This window comes from Ochotona curzoniae, unplaced genomic scaffold (assembly GCF_017591425.1).
Source record: "Ochotona curzoniae isolate NIBS_2020 unplaced genomic scaffold, NIBS_Ocur_1.0 contig_64, whole genome shotgun sequence".
NCBI lineage: Eukaryota > Metazoa > Chordata > Mammalia > Lagomorpha > Ochotonidae > Ochotona > Ochotona curzoniae.
In genome coordinates this window covers 9,593,632-9,611,048 of record NW_024466502.1, presented here as the reverse complement: position 1 = coordinate 9,611,048, position 17,417 = coordinate 9,593,632, and the positions used below count along the sequence as shown (strand labels likewise).

At 45.0% G+C, this 17,417-nt stretch overlaps 1 protein-coding gene across 14 annotated transcripts in view; it reads right to left on the bottom strand.

Annotated features, from left to right (window-relative positions):
- Window positions 1-6,248: 6,248 nt before the first annotated feature.
- DOCK9 (dedicator of cytokinesis 9) overlaps window positions 6,249-17,417 on the bottom strand; it is a 279,755-nt gene continuing 268,586 nt past the window's right edge. For 12 of the 14 annotated variants that reach the window (XM_040991186.1, XM_040991184.1, XM_040991191.1 and 9 more), the window contains 4 exons: window positions 12,924-13,114; window positions 9,532-9,632; window positions 9,258-9,396; window positions 6,249-7,502 (listed from right to left, as the gene is read on the bottom strand). In XM_040991186.1, coding sequence (XP_040847120.1) covers window positions 7,380-7,502; window positions 9,258-9,396; window positions 9,532-9,632; window positions 12,924-13,114 — 554 coding nt within the window. In that variant the 3' untranslated portion in view covers window positions 6,249-7,379. Of the gene's footprint in view, window positions 7,503-8,443; window positions 8,452-9,257; window positions 9,397-9,531; window positions 9,633-12,923; window positions 13,115-17,417 lie in introns of all 14 variants that reach the window. The other 2 variants (XM_040991194.1, XM_040991193.1) reach the window with 1 other exon arrangement.

The following is a 17,417-nucleotide window of genomic DNA, read 5'->3' as shown; positions in this document are numbered from 1 at the left end:
TGGTTTCCCCTTTGCAAAGCACAGAAAGCAACTAGGCCAGGTCCAGGTGACTACCACCAGCATATCTGGAAATGCCACCACCTTGTCTCAACCAGTGGGATCACATTCCAGGTAAAGTCAAATTGCCAAAGGCTTCAGGGAACTGCTGTCACTATTGTTCTTGCTTCTTCCATAAGGAAGACCCTCCCTTCTTGCTCTTGATGGTTGTGTGGATTGAGGGTCCTCTAACACACACATCACTTCCTCCTTCCTCTTCAACTCCTGGGTAGGAGACAGTATAGGACAGGGTGTGGCTTTTTCCTGACTTGCAATGAGCAGAGTGAATTCTAAGTCACACGTGGGACAAGGCAGGTGCAAGATAAGGCACTCAAGCTGTGCTGTGTTCAAGCCGCAGACCAAGCCTGGGCCTTTGCTGTATTTCAGGCTGATCTGTGGCCTGCCACATCTCACATCTAGCGCATGGGCTCAGCCCTTCAGGGTAGGTGATCTGGCCCCGCTTCAGTCACTGTTCCTGGCCAGGGGGAAGGAGGTGGCCGCTGCAGTGGAACAACTGCTGGGGTTACTAACCAGCAATCCCAGGAGCTGCTCCTGCATACACAGTGTGGGAGGAGCAGTAAGACGGGCTGAATCTGGGATGGGCTAGAGGAGTGCTTCTCCGAGTGTTTTGTGGGACAATGGTCCTTGGAAGCTTCTAGAGAAACAAGAGTGCCTCAGTCAGTTTAGAGAAACGTTGCTAATAAAGACCTTTTTAAAATGTTCTGGAGTTCAGAAAAGGATACCCCAAAATACCTTAACTCAGGAGCAAGACAATCGACTTCAATTTTCTCAGGGACATTTCATCAACCAAAGGAAGACTGAATTTGGATGACAGAGGAAGACCACACCTGGAACACGTGGCACATAGTCCCCGGCCGTTGTCTGCTTTCCATGCCCATCAAGCTGCTCTAAAAATCATTCACTCTTCCTTAAAAATTGCCCACATCTCCCCTCCCCTAGAAGGTTCCTAAGCCTCATACATCAGGCCTGTGGCATTTGGGCCACATGCCTTCTGCTCATGTCTTTCGCCAGTTTATTTCATCAAAACCAATTACTGAACCTTCAGAAGGAGAAGCTGAACTTCCCAACAAAAACAAAGTCCATAAAAAAGGCTTTGAGTCATTCTTTCGGGAGAACCTGCTCAATGTATCACACCAAGCAACACTCCCCCTGCTTTTAACATTTGTTTCTCGACTTCTTCTCATAGTATCAATTAAAACTCCAATAACATTCCACAGAACATACATAGGAACATATCGGTCAAAAGGATTATGGAGCATGAATTGATGCTGAATTTTCCTCTTCTTTCCTCATTTGGGGTGAATTGTGGTTTAATAAAGAAGTGGGGATTGATGCTGTGGCGTAGTGGCTAAAGCTGCTGCCTGTGGTGCCATATGGGTGCCAGTTGGAGTCCAAGCTGCTGCACTTCCAGTCCTGCTTTTTGTTAATGTGCCTGGGAAAGCAATGGAAGATGGCCCAAGTCCTTGGGCCCTTGTACCCATGTGGGTGAGCCAAAAGAAACTCCTGGCATTGAACCAGCGTAGTCCAGATGTTGCAGCTATTTGGGGAGTGAACCAAGAGACAGAAGATCTCGCTCATCCCCTCAGTAACACAGCATTTCAAATAAATCTTTTTAAAATTAGGGTGATGGGGCAAGGGGGGTAGGAACAAACTAGAAAAATTAAAAAATTCAAAGTGAGAGAGATGTTAACTTGGGGCTTACCATGAATCATCAGTAATCTGAACTGATTTGACCTTGAGGGTCTCCCTGGTGCTGAAACTATCGTTATCCCCTTTGTACAATGAGCACTCTGAGGTAAAGGAAAATTAGTCAAACAGCTGAAATCAAAGAGCTGGTTGATGTGGACTGAATTATGTTCCAGTTCACCTTCAGTGGCTTCATTTCCTTGTCTATTTGCTCACATCCAAGTAATAGCATTAAGCCACACCAGTCATTCTATAGGTTGTGAAAGTGCACAATAAACTGTGATTGTAGCATTTGTCATAAAACCCCCAAATACCACCATTGCCAATGAAGATTCTGTTTTAAGGAGACAAAATGTCCAGCTCTATAACTGCCCTTGAGTTCTGTGCCCTTGAGATCTGGTGATGCTGGCTACATTTAACCTGCATATTGCACTTGGATCTAGCAATTCCTTGGAGATAGAAACGCTGTGCAAAAAGGAAAACACAATTTGCACAGCATCTCTCTAAACCTTAACACCCCATATCCTTTCCTGCAGTGGGTGTTCAAATCTGTGATCTGCTGTCATTGAGCGTCACAGAATGGGAACCTGAAAGGGCTGTTTACCACAAGGTACCGGAGGCTGCAGAGCCTGAGGACACAGCACTGGCACCCGCTAGGTCAGAAACAACTGTGTGCAGCTCCAATCCCGCTTGAAGTCACTAAAACGATCTTGGAGACTCCATCCTTATAACCTTAGCTAATCCTGATTGCTTTCCTAAGGTGCCACCTCCATATATCACCAACAACATCTGTCAGATTTCCAACACAACAACTTTGACAGGACAGAGTCAATGCATAGTACTGGAAGAAGAAAAGCAACCCCACACCCCCTCTCTGGAGGTACTGCCTGTCTCCCTGCTCTATGGATTTACCCACGGATGCTCCTGTCCAATCCTGTCTTGGATCTTCTATCACATGACTAAATAAAGGCGTTTCTTTTTAAATATTTATTTATTTTTATTGGAAAAGCAGATATACAGAGAGAAGGAAAGACAGAGAAAAAGATCTTCCGTCTGATGGTTCACTCCCTAAGTGACCACAATGGCTGGAGTTGAGCTGTCTGGAGCCAGAAACCAGGAGCTAGGAGCAGGGAGCTTCTTCCAGGTCTCCCACATGGGTGCAGATCCCAAGGCTTTGAGCCATCCGCCACTACTTTCCTAGGGCACCAGCAGGGAGCTGGATGGGAAGTGGAGCTGTCAGGATACAATTCAGTGACCATATCGGATCCCAGCACATGTAAGGTGAGGATTTAGCTACTAGGCTACCACACTGGGCCCTTGTGTGATTAATTGTTCCTTTCTCTACTGGACAGTTTTCAAAGAGCAGTGGTTACTCTTGGAGCGCACTGAATCTGACTGGATTCAGCCGGTTATTTCCGTGTTGAAATGCTTCGTTCATGTGGCTTGCAGACACTTTTCCCTCTTGATCCTCTTATGTCACCAGCTTCCCCTTCAGGGTTTTGTTTGTCAGCCGCTCCTCTTGTTGGCGGTCTCCAGATGCTGGGGACATCCAGTCGCCACTTCAGCAGCTTTCTGCCCAACATCCACTTCCAGAAGGCCTTTCCTACTGTTAGCCTGGAGGGCCCAGGGGCAGGCGGAAAGTCCCTGACAATACACACCTTTACCTTAAGCCTTGTCATCACCACTACTTAAGTTGGGGTGCAACTTCAGCGGCCCGTTCCCTTGCAGACTGGTGAGCCTTGCCTGGGAGCAGACCCCCAATAAAGCCTGGTTTATCATCGTTTTGAGCTTGGCAGCCCGCTTCCTTGTGCACCCCCTTACTTCCAATGACCTTCACCACAAAAGGTCAAGCTGACCATTTGAACATCCAAGTCTATTGATTATCCATTTGCTTTTCATTTGCTTTCCACTTCAGCGGAAACGCAGTCTTACGGTGGCCAATGGGGGCACTCTATGGCAGTTCTTCCCTCAGCCCTCATCCCCTCTCCTCTAGGCTGCTCTGTTAACAGGCCACACCACCTCGGCCGCTTCTAAGAAAATTTCTCTTCCCTCAGGTCCTACAAAAGCTTGTCTGCCACATCTCTCAAATATACTTTCATCAGAAAGCACCCCACATCCAACACCAGAGCCACCTCCATCCTAGCACTGCCCACTTTCCTGCATATCTTGGGCACTGCTGGAAGTTCCAGGTACACTGGATCATCATTTGTTTCTCATCTCTAGATCACAGGCCTCATAAGGTGGGACTCGTTTCGATCACGGATGAATCCCTAGAGCTTAAAGCAATGTCTAACGAGGCAGACACTCGACAGACACATGCCGAGTGAATGGAGGATGCTTTTCTACTGCTACCTATTGCTGTGGCTTTGATATTTGTCCATTCCAACATTCATGTTGAAGTTATATTGCCACTGTAACAGGAGATAGTGCCTTCTGAGCATATTGGGTCATAAGGATTTCTCTTTCATGAGAGGGTCTAACATCTTTAAAAAGAGGTGGGGAGAGATTTTCAGGAAGGACTTTGTTTCTGCGTTCTCCTATGCTATGTGAGTAATGGCATCTTCCCACTTGACAGGATGCAGCATTCAAGGCACCATTTTAAGAGTATAGACAGAACTCTGATCAGACAATGAGCCTTTGAAGGTTTTCCAGCTTCCAGAACTGTGAGAAATAACCTTCCATTCTTTAAACATGACTCAAGTAATCCATTACAGCAGCACAAACAGGAATATTACAATTATAAGTCTACAAGGATAAAAAAAATGGACTCTAGGCTAAGTGAGTTTTCTATGCTCATTTAAGGTAGGCTGGCTGTTATAAGCCTGGTGTTTGATAGGCTAGAAACATTAAATGATGTTTTCTTTTTAAAAAGATTTTCTTATTTTTATTGAAAGGCAGATATACAGAAAGGAGGACAGAAAGAAAGGAAGATCTTCCATCTGATGATTCATTCCCCAGGCAGTCACAACGGCTGGAGTTGAGCCAATCAGAAGCCAGGAGCCAGGAGCCTCTTCCAGGTTTCCTATACAGGTGCAAGGTCCCAAGGCTTTGGGCCATCCTGGACTGCTTTCCCAGGCACAAGCAGGGAGCTGGATGGGAAGTGGGGCTGCTGGGATAAGAACTGGCATCTACATGGGATCCTGGCATGTTCAAGGTAAGTACTTTAACTGCTAAGCCACTGTACCAGGACCCCATTACCCATTTTCATACTTACCTTCTATAGACTTTCTAGACTTCTATTTATCTTACTGTGTGGTAAGTTGAATTTCATAGCTTCTTAAAGAAATTTTTAGGAAGTCCAGCTCAATGACAGACTCTCAAAGCTATGATCACATGAATCAAGGCCTGTTACGTGAGGCTGAGATGGCATCCCTTTACTAGGTTTTTCCTAAGACGTAAGTCTGAACAGACTCATGGCTGGGCTATTGAATCATCACAGCTCTTCACCATATTCAAGGTCTCTTCTTTCCACCGATGAACAGAGAATGCTTCAGAGGCCCCCAGATCCTCGGCCATGCGTGCTGCAGAGGAACTCAGCACTACAAGCTGCCTTGCTGTGGTTGCTTGTGTGCGCCAAGACAGTCTTTCCAGACCTTCAAGTAGAAACTCAGTTACTTCTAAGGCTCCTCTTCCTTCCAGGACCTGACCTAGATGGGACTGAGGACCATGGACTCACTTACCTGCTGGGTCCCGTGGGCACCATGGACTCACCTACCTGCTGGGCCTCCTGGGAGACCATAGACCTACTTAGCTGCTAGGCTGCCTGGGTGACCATGGACCCACTCACCTGCTGGGCACCCTGGGTGACCACGAACCATTTCACCTGTTGGGCACCCTAGGCAACCATGGACCAACTTACCTGTTGGGTCCCCTGGGAGACCATGGGCCTACTCACCTGCTGGCCCCCCTGGGCACCAGAGGCATGATTAGCACCTGCAAACTGGACCAATGCATGACCAGTTCAGTGTTTGGGGTGGTGTTGAGGCCCCAGGGGTATGTGTGCATATGTGGTCCCCTGTGCAACTCTGGGATAAATGACCACTTTCTTTAAGAGTATGCATCTCAGAAACAAGAAAGGAAGACGATAAAGATGACAGTTTTGATGTGGCTGACAAAGAAAAGCCAGAGGTAACAAATAAGGGGTGTGTCTGTACTTGGGAATATGTGGGGCAGACCATGGCAGATCACAGGCAGACCATGGTACTATGGAGCTGTCACTCGAGTTCTCTGGAAAACATGACCCTATGGCTGCCTTTTGAAATCTGTATCATGGAAACTTCTACCAAAGCTGAGACACTGGTGTTATAGTTTCCCATGGAACAAACTTCAGCTTTCATAATTATGGACATTGCATCAATCTTGTTTGATTTACCCACCTTCTTAGCTGTCTCTCAAGTATTTGGAAGGAAAATTCCAGTTTACAAGTTATTTCATCTTCAAGTGTTTCAGCAATTTATCTGTCCCAGGATTGTCACACAAAAAATACTCAGTATCCACTACCAGAAAATCAGCAATATTATTTTTAATACATACATGGTACAGAATGTTTAATTACAGCAGGGCAGTGGTTCCAGTTAAATAAAATTAAAAACCTTTCTTTCCCCAAATATAAAATTACTAAATTAATGTCTTTAAAAGAAAATATAACATGGTGAAAGTTTTAAATTATACCACTGTTCATCACAGGATTTATGATCTATCAATTACACACTTCACCATTTTGGCAAAAGGATGAAGATTTCTTTTTTAAAACAGTTTATAAACCTAATTTAGCAAAGACTGTATACATCTCTGTATTGCACTTTCTTATGTACAAGAATAAAACAGTCAAGTCTATTTCATATACTAAGACCAGAACTAATCTGTCACAATTAAACCTAATGGAGAAACCTCATGTGGATATTAAAAATGTAGAAATGTGATACATGTATATACAGAATGCTGACTCTGCATTAACAAACTATATACAAAGTAATAGACCACTTTTTTCTTTTTAGTTAGTTGTGTTTATTAATACAGGCCTTTGGTTCTAAACTGCTTGACTAGTTTTAAGCCCACATAATGTCTTAAACTTTCATATTTTTTTAAATGCAAGGGAATGCATATAAAAGCACTAACTCTCCTGGTTCGCCGGTACAAAAATTATAACGGTCAGTTCCTTTAGTTCATCAAAAACTACTCACAAAAATAGTTCTCATATTCAACCTGAATGTGCCACAAGAAAGAAAAATATTTTCAAGATTCTCCAGCTTAGCTGAAAGGCCAAAGGGCCCCTTCTCCCTCTTGAGCTGCTGCCACCACTCTGTACCCTCTGGGACACTTTTACTCAAGGCCCTTCACTGTCATCAACTCTGGAAGGACAAATCAAAGTGACCCCCAGCTTCAGAGTGCCCACCAGACTCCTCTATCAGGACACAATGAAAACTGAGTATTGCCAGTGAGATTTAAAAAAATACATGCAGCTTTCTTCTGATTCCATAGAAAACCTACCACGAAATACCACAGACCTTGATTCCCTTTTGCTCCCAGGCCCCATGGCTTCTCCCTGTGCTCAGTCTCCCCAGTGATGAGCTTGAGAAATCATCCTGAGTTTGCAAGCGATCAAGTCAGTCCCCAGTGCGCTCCCCGAGGCATCATCACACGATGGAGGACGAGCTGGTCAGCCCGTGCACCATCGTGCTTGTTGGAGTCCCGCTGATGGCGTTGAAGATGTGAAGTGAATTTGGTAGCACGTTTGCCTTCTCCTCCAGGGGGCAGATCTTGAGGCACAGAAACACAACATCAGAACAGTGCAAGGCCCCACACAAGCATTTCTCAAACCATGCACTGCACCTGACACACCCAATTTGTCATCCGTAACTGTGGGCAATGGTGCCTGTGGACAGCTTGGCTCTGGTGCTTTGCTTCAGCTGATCTAGTAAAGGACTGCTTCCCAGACAGGACTGTTGCGAGAAAGTAAAGAACGCACATCTCGCTTCACCGATAGGGAAAATGGAGAGGCTCTGGACTCACCGGATCTTAAGGTGACTTGAACTTTATTTTACACACATTTGACTGGGCCATGCCTTGGGCCCGTCCCTTGAAAAAGCCTTCTGAGAGTATTTGGAACATTTGTTTCTCTCCTGGACCCTTCTTCCAGGGTCTTCCAGACTTCCACCCCGGGAAGGGAGACTCCATACTCTGTGTCTGCTCCAGTGGGGGCTGGCAGGAATCTGAGTGCAGGGTTTCACTTCTGGCCAGGAGGTGACTCACTAAGCAAAGATCCCTAGGCAAGGGCTCCTGGAGACTCTGAAGGCCAGCCTATCTCTGCTTCCGCTTCAAAGAGGTCCGAGCTGCAAAGTGCTGCACGGAATGTTCCCACAACCTGAGACTTCAACACTTCCGGCCCATAGTTTCTTCCTACAGTCATCTTTTCCAGGGCCGAATGCTGCCTCTGTTTGCGTTCCAGAGGCCCCATGGGTAAGAGCTTCTGTTTTCTAAGCAAATGTGTTCCCAGCAGACCTCCCCTCCTCTGCTGTTTCATAATTCATACATTCATTTTTTAAATTGTTTGATTTCCCCCCCTGCTCTTTAAATAGCCACAAGAGGCTTGCTTTCCTTGAAGGATGCACTGCCATGACACCAATGTCTATGGTTGCTCAGTCAGAACTTTATCAAAATCAGTGTAATCAGAAAAAACAAAATCAAAACATGACATTACCATCCCATCTGAACGTGTTAGCATGGAAAAGAAAAAAAATGCAAATGATTTAAAACTCAAAGTGGCTGATCATTTCTTACAATGGAAATTTCCTAACGAAATCATTGCATGACAAACAGGCAGTAACACAGGCAAGTGCTGCATAGGGGCTAAGATTAAAGACAAAGACCACAACAGCAACTTGCATGGAAGACACACCACAGTCTTGCGTGTTAAAAGCAATCATGTTGATGCCATTCTGGGTGCTATGGCCAACTATCGCTCAGGTGACAGCTGAGCCCACATGAGAACCCTACTGGAGAAATTTACAAGGGGAGGAGAAGACAGCAAAGCAATCAGGAAAAACACCCTAAAGACAGAAAAAAAAAATAAAGCCAATAGAAACTGCCCGGGGCATGCAGGTCAGCTGTCAATAGCTAAAAGTGGATTAGTTCTATATTCACACAGCAAAAGAGATTTATACAATAGACAATTCCTTAAACACAGCAGAGAAAGCCCTGCCCCATCCTGGCCCTTGCTTCCCCCACTCAAGGGACTGAGTGCGTAAACTTGTAAGGGCTGTGTGTGTAATACCAGTTTTAGGGTTGGGAGGTGAGGATTTGTTTGCTTTGATTTTGTTTGAGATGGGGGAGGGGAAGGGTCAGATCTTAGGAAACAGAAGGACTGCTCACACAGCAAGGAGGTGAATGCTCCGCCCCTTGGAGGACTGTGACGCCACATGCTCTGAAGGCTTGGCTGTCACAGCCCATGGACTAATCCTGATTCCCTAACTGAGAAGAAGCAGTTAGGCAGCTGGCGACAGGAAGGCACCTACCTGCTCGTGCATGACCTCAGAAAGCTCCTTGGCCATCTCCCTGTAGTTGGCTTTCATTTCTTCCTGATACTCTAATTGATCTTCTTTAATCAGACGCTCATTTACTGCCAGGGCTTGACCACAAGCTTCCACAAATTGCCTGGAATGGTGTGGGAAGGGCACAGAAGGGCAAACAGAGGACCAAGAGTGAGTCTACCTGGCAGAATTTCTTTCCTGAATGAACTTAGAAATGGTCCATCTTTGAAGAGAATGAGATATTTCCAGTGTGCTTTACCTGAAAACTTCTTTCAGCAACTTCACTTTGTTGTCAGGGTATCTTTTCGTGTTTGTGTCATCTAAGAAAGCTCGGGCATAGGCCAATGGACCGGCATTGACCTAGATAAAGAGCAAAGATTCACCAGTTTCAGATGGCACGCACTAAAAAGCTGTTTGAGTTAATCATGACTGTTAATCATGACTCCGCCACCCCAAGAAAAAAATAAGTTGTAAATAAGGTTTACACTGTTACTTATATGTCTCATAGGGCACTGTCAAAATGGTTAATCCTAATGAAGAAATCAATGCTGGAAAATGTAAGGACCCGTTAGCAGTTGAGTAACTAATAAGCAAAACATCAGAGATCGGGGTGGGTGCAGTGGTTTGGATGCTGTTTAAAATGCCCTTGCCCCATACTGGAGTTCCTGGGCTTGTATTCCTGCTACTCGCTCGATCCAGTTTTCTCCTCATGTGCTCTCTGGGAGACAAGAGGTGCTGGCTCTCCTGGACATGGGTCCTTGCTACCCCCATGGAAATCTAGACTAAGACCTGGGCTCTTGTCTTCAACCTAGCCCAGCCCAGGCTGTTGCAGGCATGTGGGGAGTAAATGAATGGATGGAAGATCTCTCTCTCTCTCAGTCTTTTCAATTTAAACAAACAAACAAACAAACAAAAAAAGCCTAAAACCAGAGATCAGAGATTGTATTCTAACTCTGTATCAAGTATTATTACTACTACCATTGGAATAGTAAAAAATGGAAAAAAAAATTATGCTAGTCAACTATTGGCTGAGTGGTAGAGACAGTAATGAACAACTTGCTCTCTTAGATAAAGCAACTGTTTGAGGTGTGTTCATAAATCAAAGGTTAGAGGCATTTATCAATGCCTCTCTTCCAATTAACTGACAAGTGTTCTCTGATAAGTCAGCAGATATAGGAATACAGCAAAAACAAAGCTGCATACAGTAGATAGGAGAATGTTCCAGACATCTCAGGTAGCTTGGAAAAGGACTTGATCATGCGGTCATCACACAACTTTTCCTACAAGATCTAATGGCTTTGGAAAGCAAGGATCAGGAAGAGCTGTCTGTAGCTCTGAGAGCCACCGTGTATGTGACCTTGGGAGCAATGCCAGGAGGGCTGGGCCCAAGACATGGGGAGAAAGGAACAAGTAGCCAATCTATGATGATGATCCTGTAAGGATAGGATTTGATGAGGCTCAACATGTGTAGCAGCCATGGTAATAACCTAAAGATGACAGTCTCAAATCATATAATTTTATGTCCTATTTTAGGAAGCTATAAAGGGGGAAACTTAGGGGATTTCATGGGGTCTAAGGTAACATGCTCTTTGGTACCAAGAAGCCATCAACGTAGTAGCCCTGTCCTTTAGAGTAGCAACCCCAGTGAGCATGCTGCTGAAAAGAACTGTAGAAATACATAAATACAGCGAACTTAACATCTTCTGGTTCCAACTTCTTTGTTCCAATTAGTTCTTTGTTTGGGGGGCATAAGTGTGTGAGTGCTTCAAACAGGGTTAAAAAAAATCAAATTAAAAGAAAACATGAATTTCCCATGAGGTCTTTGAAGACTATTTGTATAAATCTAGTCTTATTATTTGAATAAGAAATTCTTTGCTTTTAAGGATGACTGAGCATTTTATAAACCATGAAGGTCACTGTCAAATGGCAGGGCCAATTCTGCCCATTAGAAGGTGCAACTGGTTCAGCCCCACCTTTCCTGGCACCCATACCCTTTGCTGGTCTTCTGATAGAGGATGGGTGTTTGCAGGCTGCCTCACTGAGTGGTTTTGTTTTTAGCTACAGAAAATTTTGGCCTCAGACCCCATTATGAAATCATCTACACTGCTGGACTATTTATATTCATTGGCTAACTTCTTTTGCCCCCTTAAGTCTTTTAGGCCATAAGAGGAGAAATTGAAAACATCTGAAAAAAACTTCATGGTGAATGACACTTAGAAAAATGCAGGGCAACAACTCATACTTCTTTAGTGCAGTTCTGATGAAAAAAACGAGCAAGAACTGAGTTCAGAAAATGAACCAGAATCCCAGACACATATTACAATTTGCCTGTAATTTTTGTAAGCCTAATTCTTTCTGTAAGAGAAAACAAAACAACAGGGCAGGGATGTGTGATGCGTGCATCTACTAATCCATCTATATTGATTCAGCCATCTAGATGGATGAGAAACAAACATGAGCTTGAATTATTTATAGGTATTTAAAAATATTAACAAAAGGAAGAGGCATACTGGTCACGGAAAAGAGGTGATTAACACTTATCAATCACTTAGAAAACTGCAATAATAAAAAGTTTGAGACCCTCTTGTTGAAGTAAAATATGCAAAGAGAAAATCATGCTCATATGCACACAGACTGATGAAATTTCACAAACCGATGTATGAACTAATCACAGATGGTCTTTTCAATATATTGTACATTACTGAGATGGTCATACGGGCAAAATGCATGTATTTTCTAGAAGTTTATAAACTTAACAAATTTTGCTAAATTATTTGAAAACCAAGTAAGAGAGAGAATTTTCCCTCTGCTGGTTACTCTGCCAATGCCTGCCACAGCCGAGCAGAGTCCAGGAGGCAGCACCACCACCTTGGTCACCTGTGCTGTCTTCACAGGTGCGTCAGCAGGAAGCTGGGGCAGAAGTGGAGCAGGAGTCAATCCCAGGGACTTGGATATGGGATGTGCAGTGTCCCAAGTGGTAGCTTAACCAGCTGCATGGTAACAGTGATTCCAACAATATAGAGATCAGTACACTGATCTTTAGTCTATATCACATACAAAAATCAATTCTGGATAGATTGCAGGCCTGAATGCAAATCCTGAACAAAGGAGAAAAATACCAAACACATTTGAGAACTTGGAAAAGGCACAGATTTAAAAGGACTCCAATGGTGCTACCTTTGAAACAAACAAACAGTTGGGTTATATCAAAATGAAGACTTTCTGTTAATCAAAAGATGTTGTTAAAAGACTGAAGCTTACAGTGCTTTTCCAGATACAAGTTTCTTTGAAAGTAGAACACAGTTTCATAAAGAAATCTACTGCCATCCACACTTCCCTATATTTGAAGAGTCTTGATGTTTTAGTGAAGCGCCTAGAATTTCCCCTAATGGCTAAGAAGCCAAGGAGTGCACTTCCATGTTCCCAGAAGATGATGTAGTGAGAATGATGTCTCAGAGCGGGTTGGCAGGAAGCCCTGGGGCTGCCCCTTTCTGGTACCAGGACAAACTGCCTGGAAACTCAAGGAAGGTAGCGGGGGTCGCACAGTAGTGGCCCAGGGAGTGCAGCCAGACATGAGAGCTGTGAAGGATGTGAATTTTGCAAGGTCCCAGGGTGACCTCTCCCGCTTCCGGTTGGCTCTGCCTTGCTCACCTGGACGCTCACACTGCCCTGCAGCTTAAGCTGTAGCTTGATCATGTCCACCTCAGCCGAGGAGCACAGCTGCCGGAGCTCAGCCACCTTCTTACTCATCTCATCAATGGCCACTTCGATGGGGTTCAGGTCAGTGTGGTGCTGGTACATGACGGGGATGCGCTTCTTCACGTAGGGAAAGCAGTGGATGGCTGTGGAGGGACAAGGCCAGAGTTCAGCTACAGCTCAGAGCCCTTCCTGGTATGGAGGCAGAACGCGTTACCATGCCCATTTTACAGAGCTTGCTAGAGGCATGTGCTTGCACTGTGTCCAAGCAGACTCTTCCTTTATACATGTGTATATTTAATGACAGGAGTTTTCTATAAGGCCAAGAGTACGGGGTCCTGATTACCCATTCGCTGTGAAGTCTGCCTCTGAGCAGGGCTGGGCACTAGGCAGCCTAGGAAGTTACTTGGTCTGGCCCTGCCAAGACAGCTGGCAGATGGGACCTGAAATGCAGGAAGTCACAGTAGGCTAATTTCTAAATCGACAATTTGTGTGTGTCTCATAAGTGATGTCATTAAGTATCTGAATAACCTTTGGCAAATAAATAAGTAAATAAATAAATCCCCCCCCAGCCACTAGCTAAGCGATCGATCATTTGGTGAGCCCTTGCTCTATCTTTTCATCCATGAATACCCCACATTTCCCTTGGAAGTTCTGAGACCTGAATGTAGGTCTAAGAGAGAGCAGACTCAACATCCTGAGGGGCTGCTGAGCAGATCACGCCCAAGAAACAGTTTTGAAGAACCTCAAAATCAGAATCCAAACCATTTGCTCATTGCAATATTTTCTGCTTTTGTAACTTCTGCTTTGCTTGTTTGGCTAAGAAACTGTGCAAGCTTGCAGACCTAGCAGCCTAAGTGACATATGAGTCACAATGACAGGACACTCTTCAAGGCAAGGTCCCCTAGTATGCCTTTCAGATAACACTTGCTTACTCATAGTGTGCCTTATAAAGATATGACTTAATTGCCCAAGAGCCGTTGCCCCACAGCCCGCCAATTTGCTTGTTTGAAACTTGCTTGCTGCACCAAGAGAAACCTGCAAACTTGCACTTTTTAAAAGTTAAGAGTGTAACTGTAAAGAATCCCTGAATTGTATAAAACCCCCTGTGATACTCGGAGTCTCAGCCTAGAGCCGCTCTTGGGATCCAAGCTCGGACATGCCGAGCTTAAGTAAACCGCCCTTGTGCGCTTGCATCGACTTCAGACTCCTGGTGATTTCCAGGGATCTCAAAATCCGGGCATAACAGTTCCATCAAATACCCTGAGGAAACTCATTTTTCTCCACAGAACAACTCTGAGTCTTTTCTTAAATCAACACAAATGTGACAACTTAAAGACAGATAACTAAGAGCAAACTTCCAAGCAAAGTTTTTCATGAACCATTTCTTTTCAGGTTGTTGGAGCTGCAGGAATAATAAAGGTATTTAAAAACTAACAACAATGAGTAAGCAATAAAATATTTACTTTTTCTAGATGTTTTAACAAGAAAAAGCTAATATTGCTTTCATTGATCATAAGATACTTGTCTCTGTCATTCAATGTATCTTCATATACGAACAGACATATAGACACACACTTCCCAACTTCTCCACGCCTGCCTGTGGGGATCTGTCACGGGGCTTGAGAGGAGTGATTCGAACACCCCATCTTGGACCCCGTGCCACTTCCTGCTTCCTCCTTTCCACAGCTTGCAAAATTTGTGCCATTCTGGTTGCCCACCAATGAGATGTAACCTCATGGCCTTACCTGGGAATCCCACTCCACCAGTCCCTGGGCCCGCCCACAGCCCCTCCCCACGCCCCCCACACCCTGCAGGCTCACCTGGGTTGTAAATGAGCCTCCACGTGCACCCCCTTTCCTTCTCCTTCCCCCCTTCTTCCTCTTCTCTTCCCTTTTTACCTGGCTCTCCCCTGTCCTTTACCATCCCCTTGTCCCCTTCCTCTGCCCTGGCAGCCCCCGAGCCTGCTGTCATGGCAGCAGATGTGTCCCTTCTAGTTTTCTTCCCCTCTACCCCTACTTTTGTCCCTACCCTGCTGGAATAAAGGCCCTCCTAATACCTCACTGTGTCTTGTATTTCAGCTTGTGGTAAACTTACTGTGAAAAGCAGACTTGGCTATGGGAATTAGCTGCATGTAAGAACCTGAAGTATGCTTTAAAACCCAACTGGGCTCACTGAGGTTCCACTTAACTCCAGTAAGAATGGCCCACATAAAGTACCAACAACACCTGTTGGCGAAGTTGCAGGGAAAAAGGAACCCTACTCCACTGCCGGTGGGATTGCAGGCTGGTACAACCACCATGGAATATGATATGGATAATACTCAGGAAAATGAAAATCCACCTGCCATATGACCAGCAACTCCACTTCTAGGAATATATGTCAAAGACACGCTACAGGAGAAAGCAAACTGCACCCCTGTGGTGAGGTAGGCAGCTAGTTCAGGGTCATGAGCTTGGAAGTCACTCCCCCACCACCTAAGTGTTCCCTCCAGCCCACCTGTGACTCTCACCTATCACCTGAGAGGGGGCGGCATTGTATTGTTGTGCAACCACTCCCCTCACAAATCCCTCTAAAGGCTACTGAAAAGGAGGGGCTCCCGTGCTTCCCTTGCTCTGGCACTCCAACTCTTAGCTTCCCCAGTACCTCTGAGTACAGGTGTCCCCTGAGCATGGCCCCTGTGGGTCTCTATTCCTTACCCTCCGTTCACTGCTTAGGTGGGATAATGAAGATAGCAACATTAAGATGCTTTGTATTTCTGGTTTGTGTGCTGTCAGGAACTCCAGGAGAGGCAAGGCCTAGCAGTAGTCGAATATGGACAGAGAGGCCAGGGAGGGGTGAATGTCTGTAGCTTTGTAAGTGTGCCCAGGTTATTCGTTGCATGTCTCTTAGGATAACTTACGTTGTTGGGGAAGCTGGGACATAGGTCTTCTGCTTAACAGATGGACTTGAGGGTAATGACCATTTATTCCTCATGGGGTTATGGCTGATTGGATTATGATTGGCTGGATTGCCATATGGACTTGTAATTTGCTATTTCTAGTGGGCTCTGTTATCACCAAACTTGGTTAATAAAGACTCCTGAATAAACCTTAGACATGTCCGGTGTGATCTCACTCGCACCCCGTAACACCCCTATGTTCATTGCAACACAATCAATAATCGCAAAAACTTGGAAGCAACATAAATACCCATTAAGAGAGGACTGGATAAAGAAACTGTGGTTCATCTACACTACGGAATATTACTCAGCTATTTTAAAAAATGAAATACAGGGGACCGGCATGGTAGCCTAGCAGTTTAATGTCCTCACCTTGAATGCACCAGGATCTCATATGGGTGCCGGTTCTAATCAAGGCGGCTCTGCTTGTGGCCTGGGAAAGCAGGGGAGGACAGCCCAAAGCCTTGGGACCCTGCACCCCTGTGAAAGACTGGAAAGAGACTCCTGGCTCCTTGCTTCAGATCAGTGCAGCATAGGCCGTTGCGGCTGCTTGGGGAGTGAAACAACAGATAGAAGATCTTCCTTTCTGTCTCTACTCCTCTCTGTGTATCTGACTTTTCAACAAAAATTAAAAAATACAAAAAAAAAAAGAAAGAAAAAGAAAAAGAATTGTTTGTGGCCAAGTGGGCCAAACTGGAGACCATTACGCTAAGAGAAATGAGCCAATTCCAAAAGGTCAGATACCATATGCTTGTTCTAACATAAGATAATACGATGTCAAATCTAAGGGTGTTAAATGTGAATTTTACCTTATTGCATTTCCTAGTTACTTGTACCTTTCATAATAAGATCTTGTTGTTGTAAGATTGACGCAATATAGGGTATCAACCTCAATTCTTGTCTTGCAGGAAAGAATTTTCTTGTAGATAGTTTGGTTTCAAAGCAAGATTTGAACAGGAAAGTAGCTCCTGTCCTAGTGATGGGAGGGGGCTTCTAGAGAGAAGAGACCCAGACTTCTTGCCGTAGTGGCAGGAGGAAGGAAGGAAGATTCTAGACCTCCTGCCTCTATGGTAGGAGGAAGGAAGCAAAAACCCAAGTTAATCCTCGGGACAGTGTCTTTTAAAACTTTACTTCGGGCCCGATGCAGTAGTCTAGCAGCTGGAGTCCTTGCCTTGAATGCTCCAGAATCCCGTATGGGCACCAATTCTAATCCTGTAGCCCAACTTCCCATCCAGCTCCCTGCTTTTGGCCTGGGAAGGCAGTCGAGGACGGCCCAAAGCTTTGGGACCAGGCACCCGCATGGGAGACCTTGGGAAAGTTCCAGGCTCCTAGATTTAGATTAGTGCAGCACAGGCCGTTGTGGGCACTTGGGGAGTGAATCATCAGAGGGAAGATCTTCCTCTCTGTATGTCTGCCTTTCCAATACAAATAAACAATTAAAAATAATAATACAAATAAAACTTCATTTCAAAGGAGTTTCCCCATAAACAAAGGAAAATTCCTGGTTT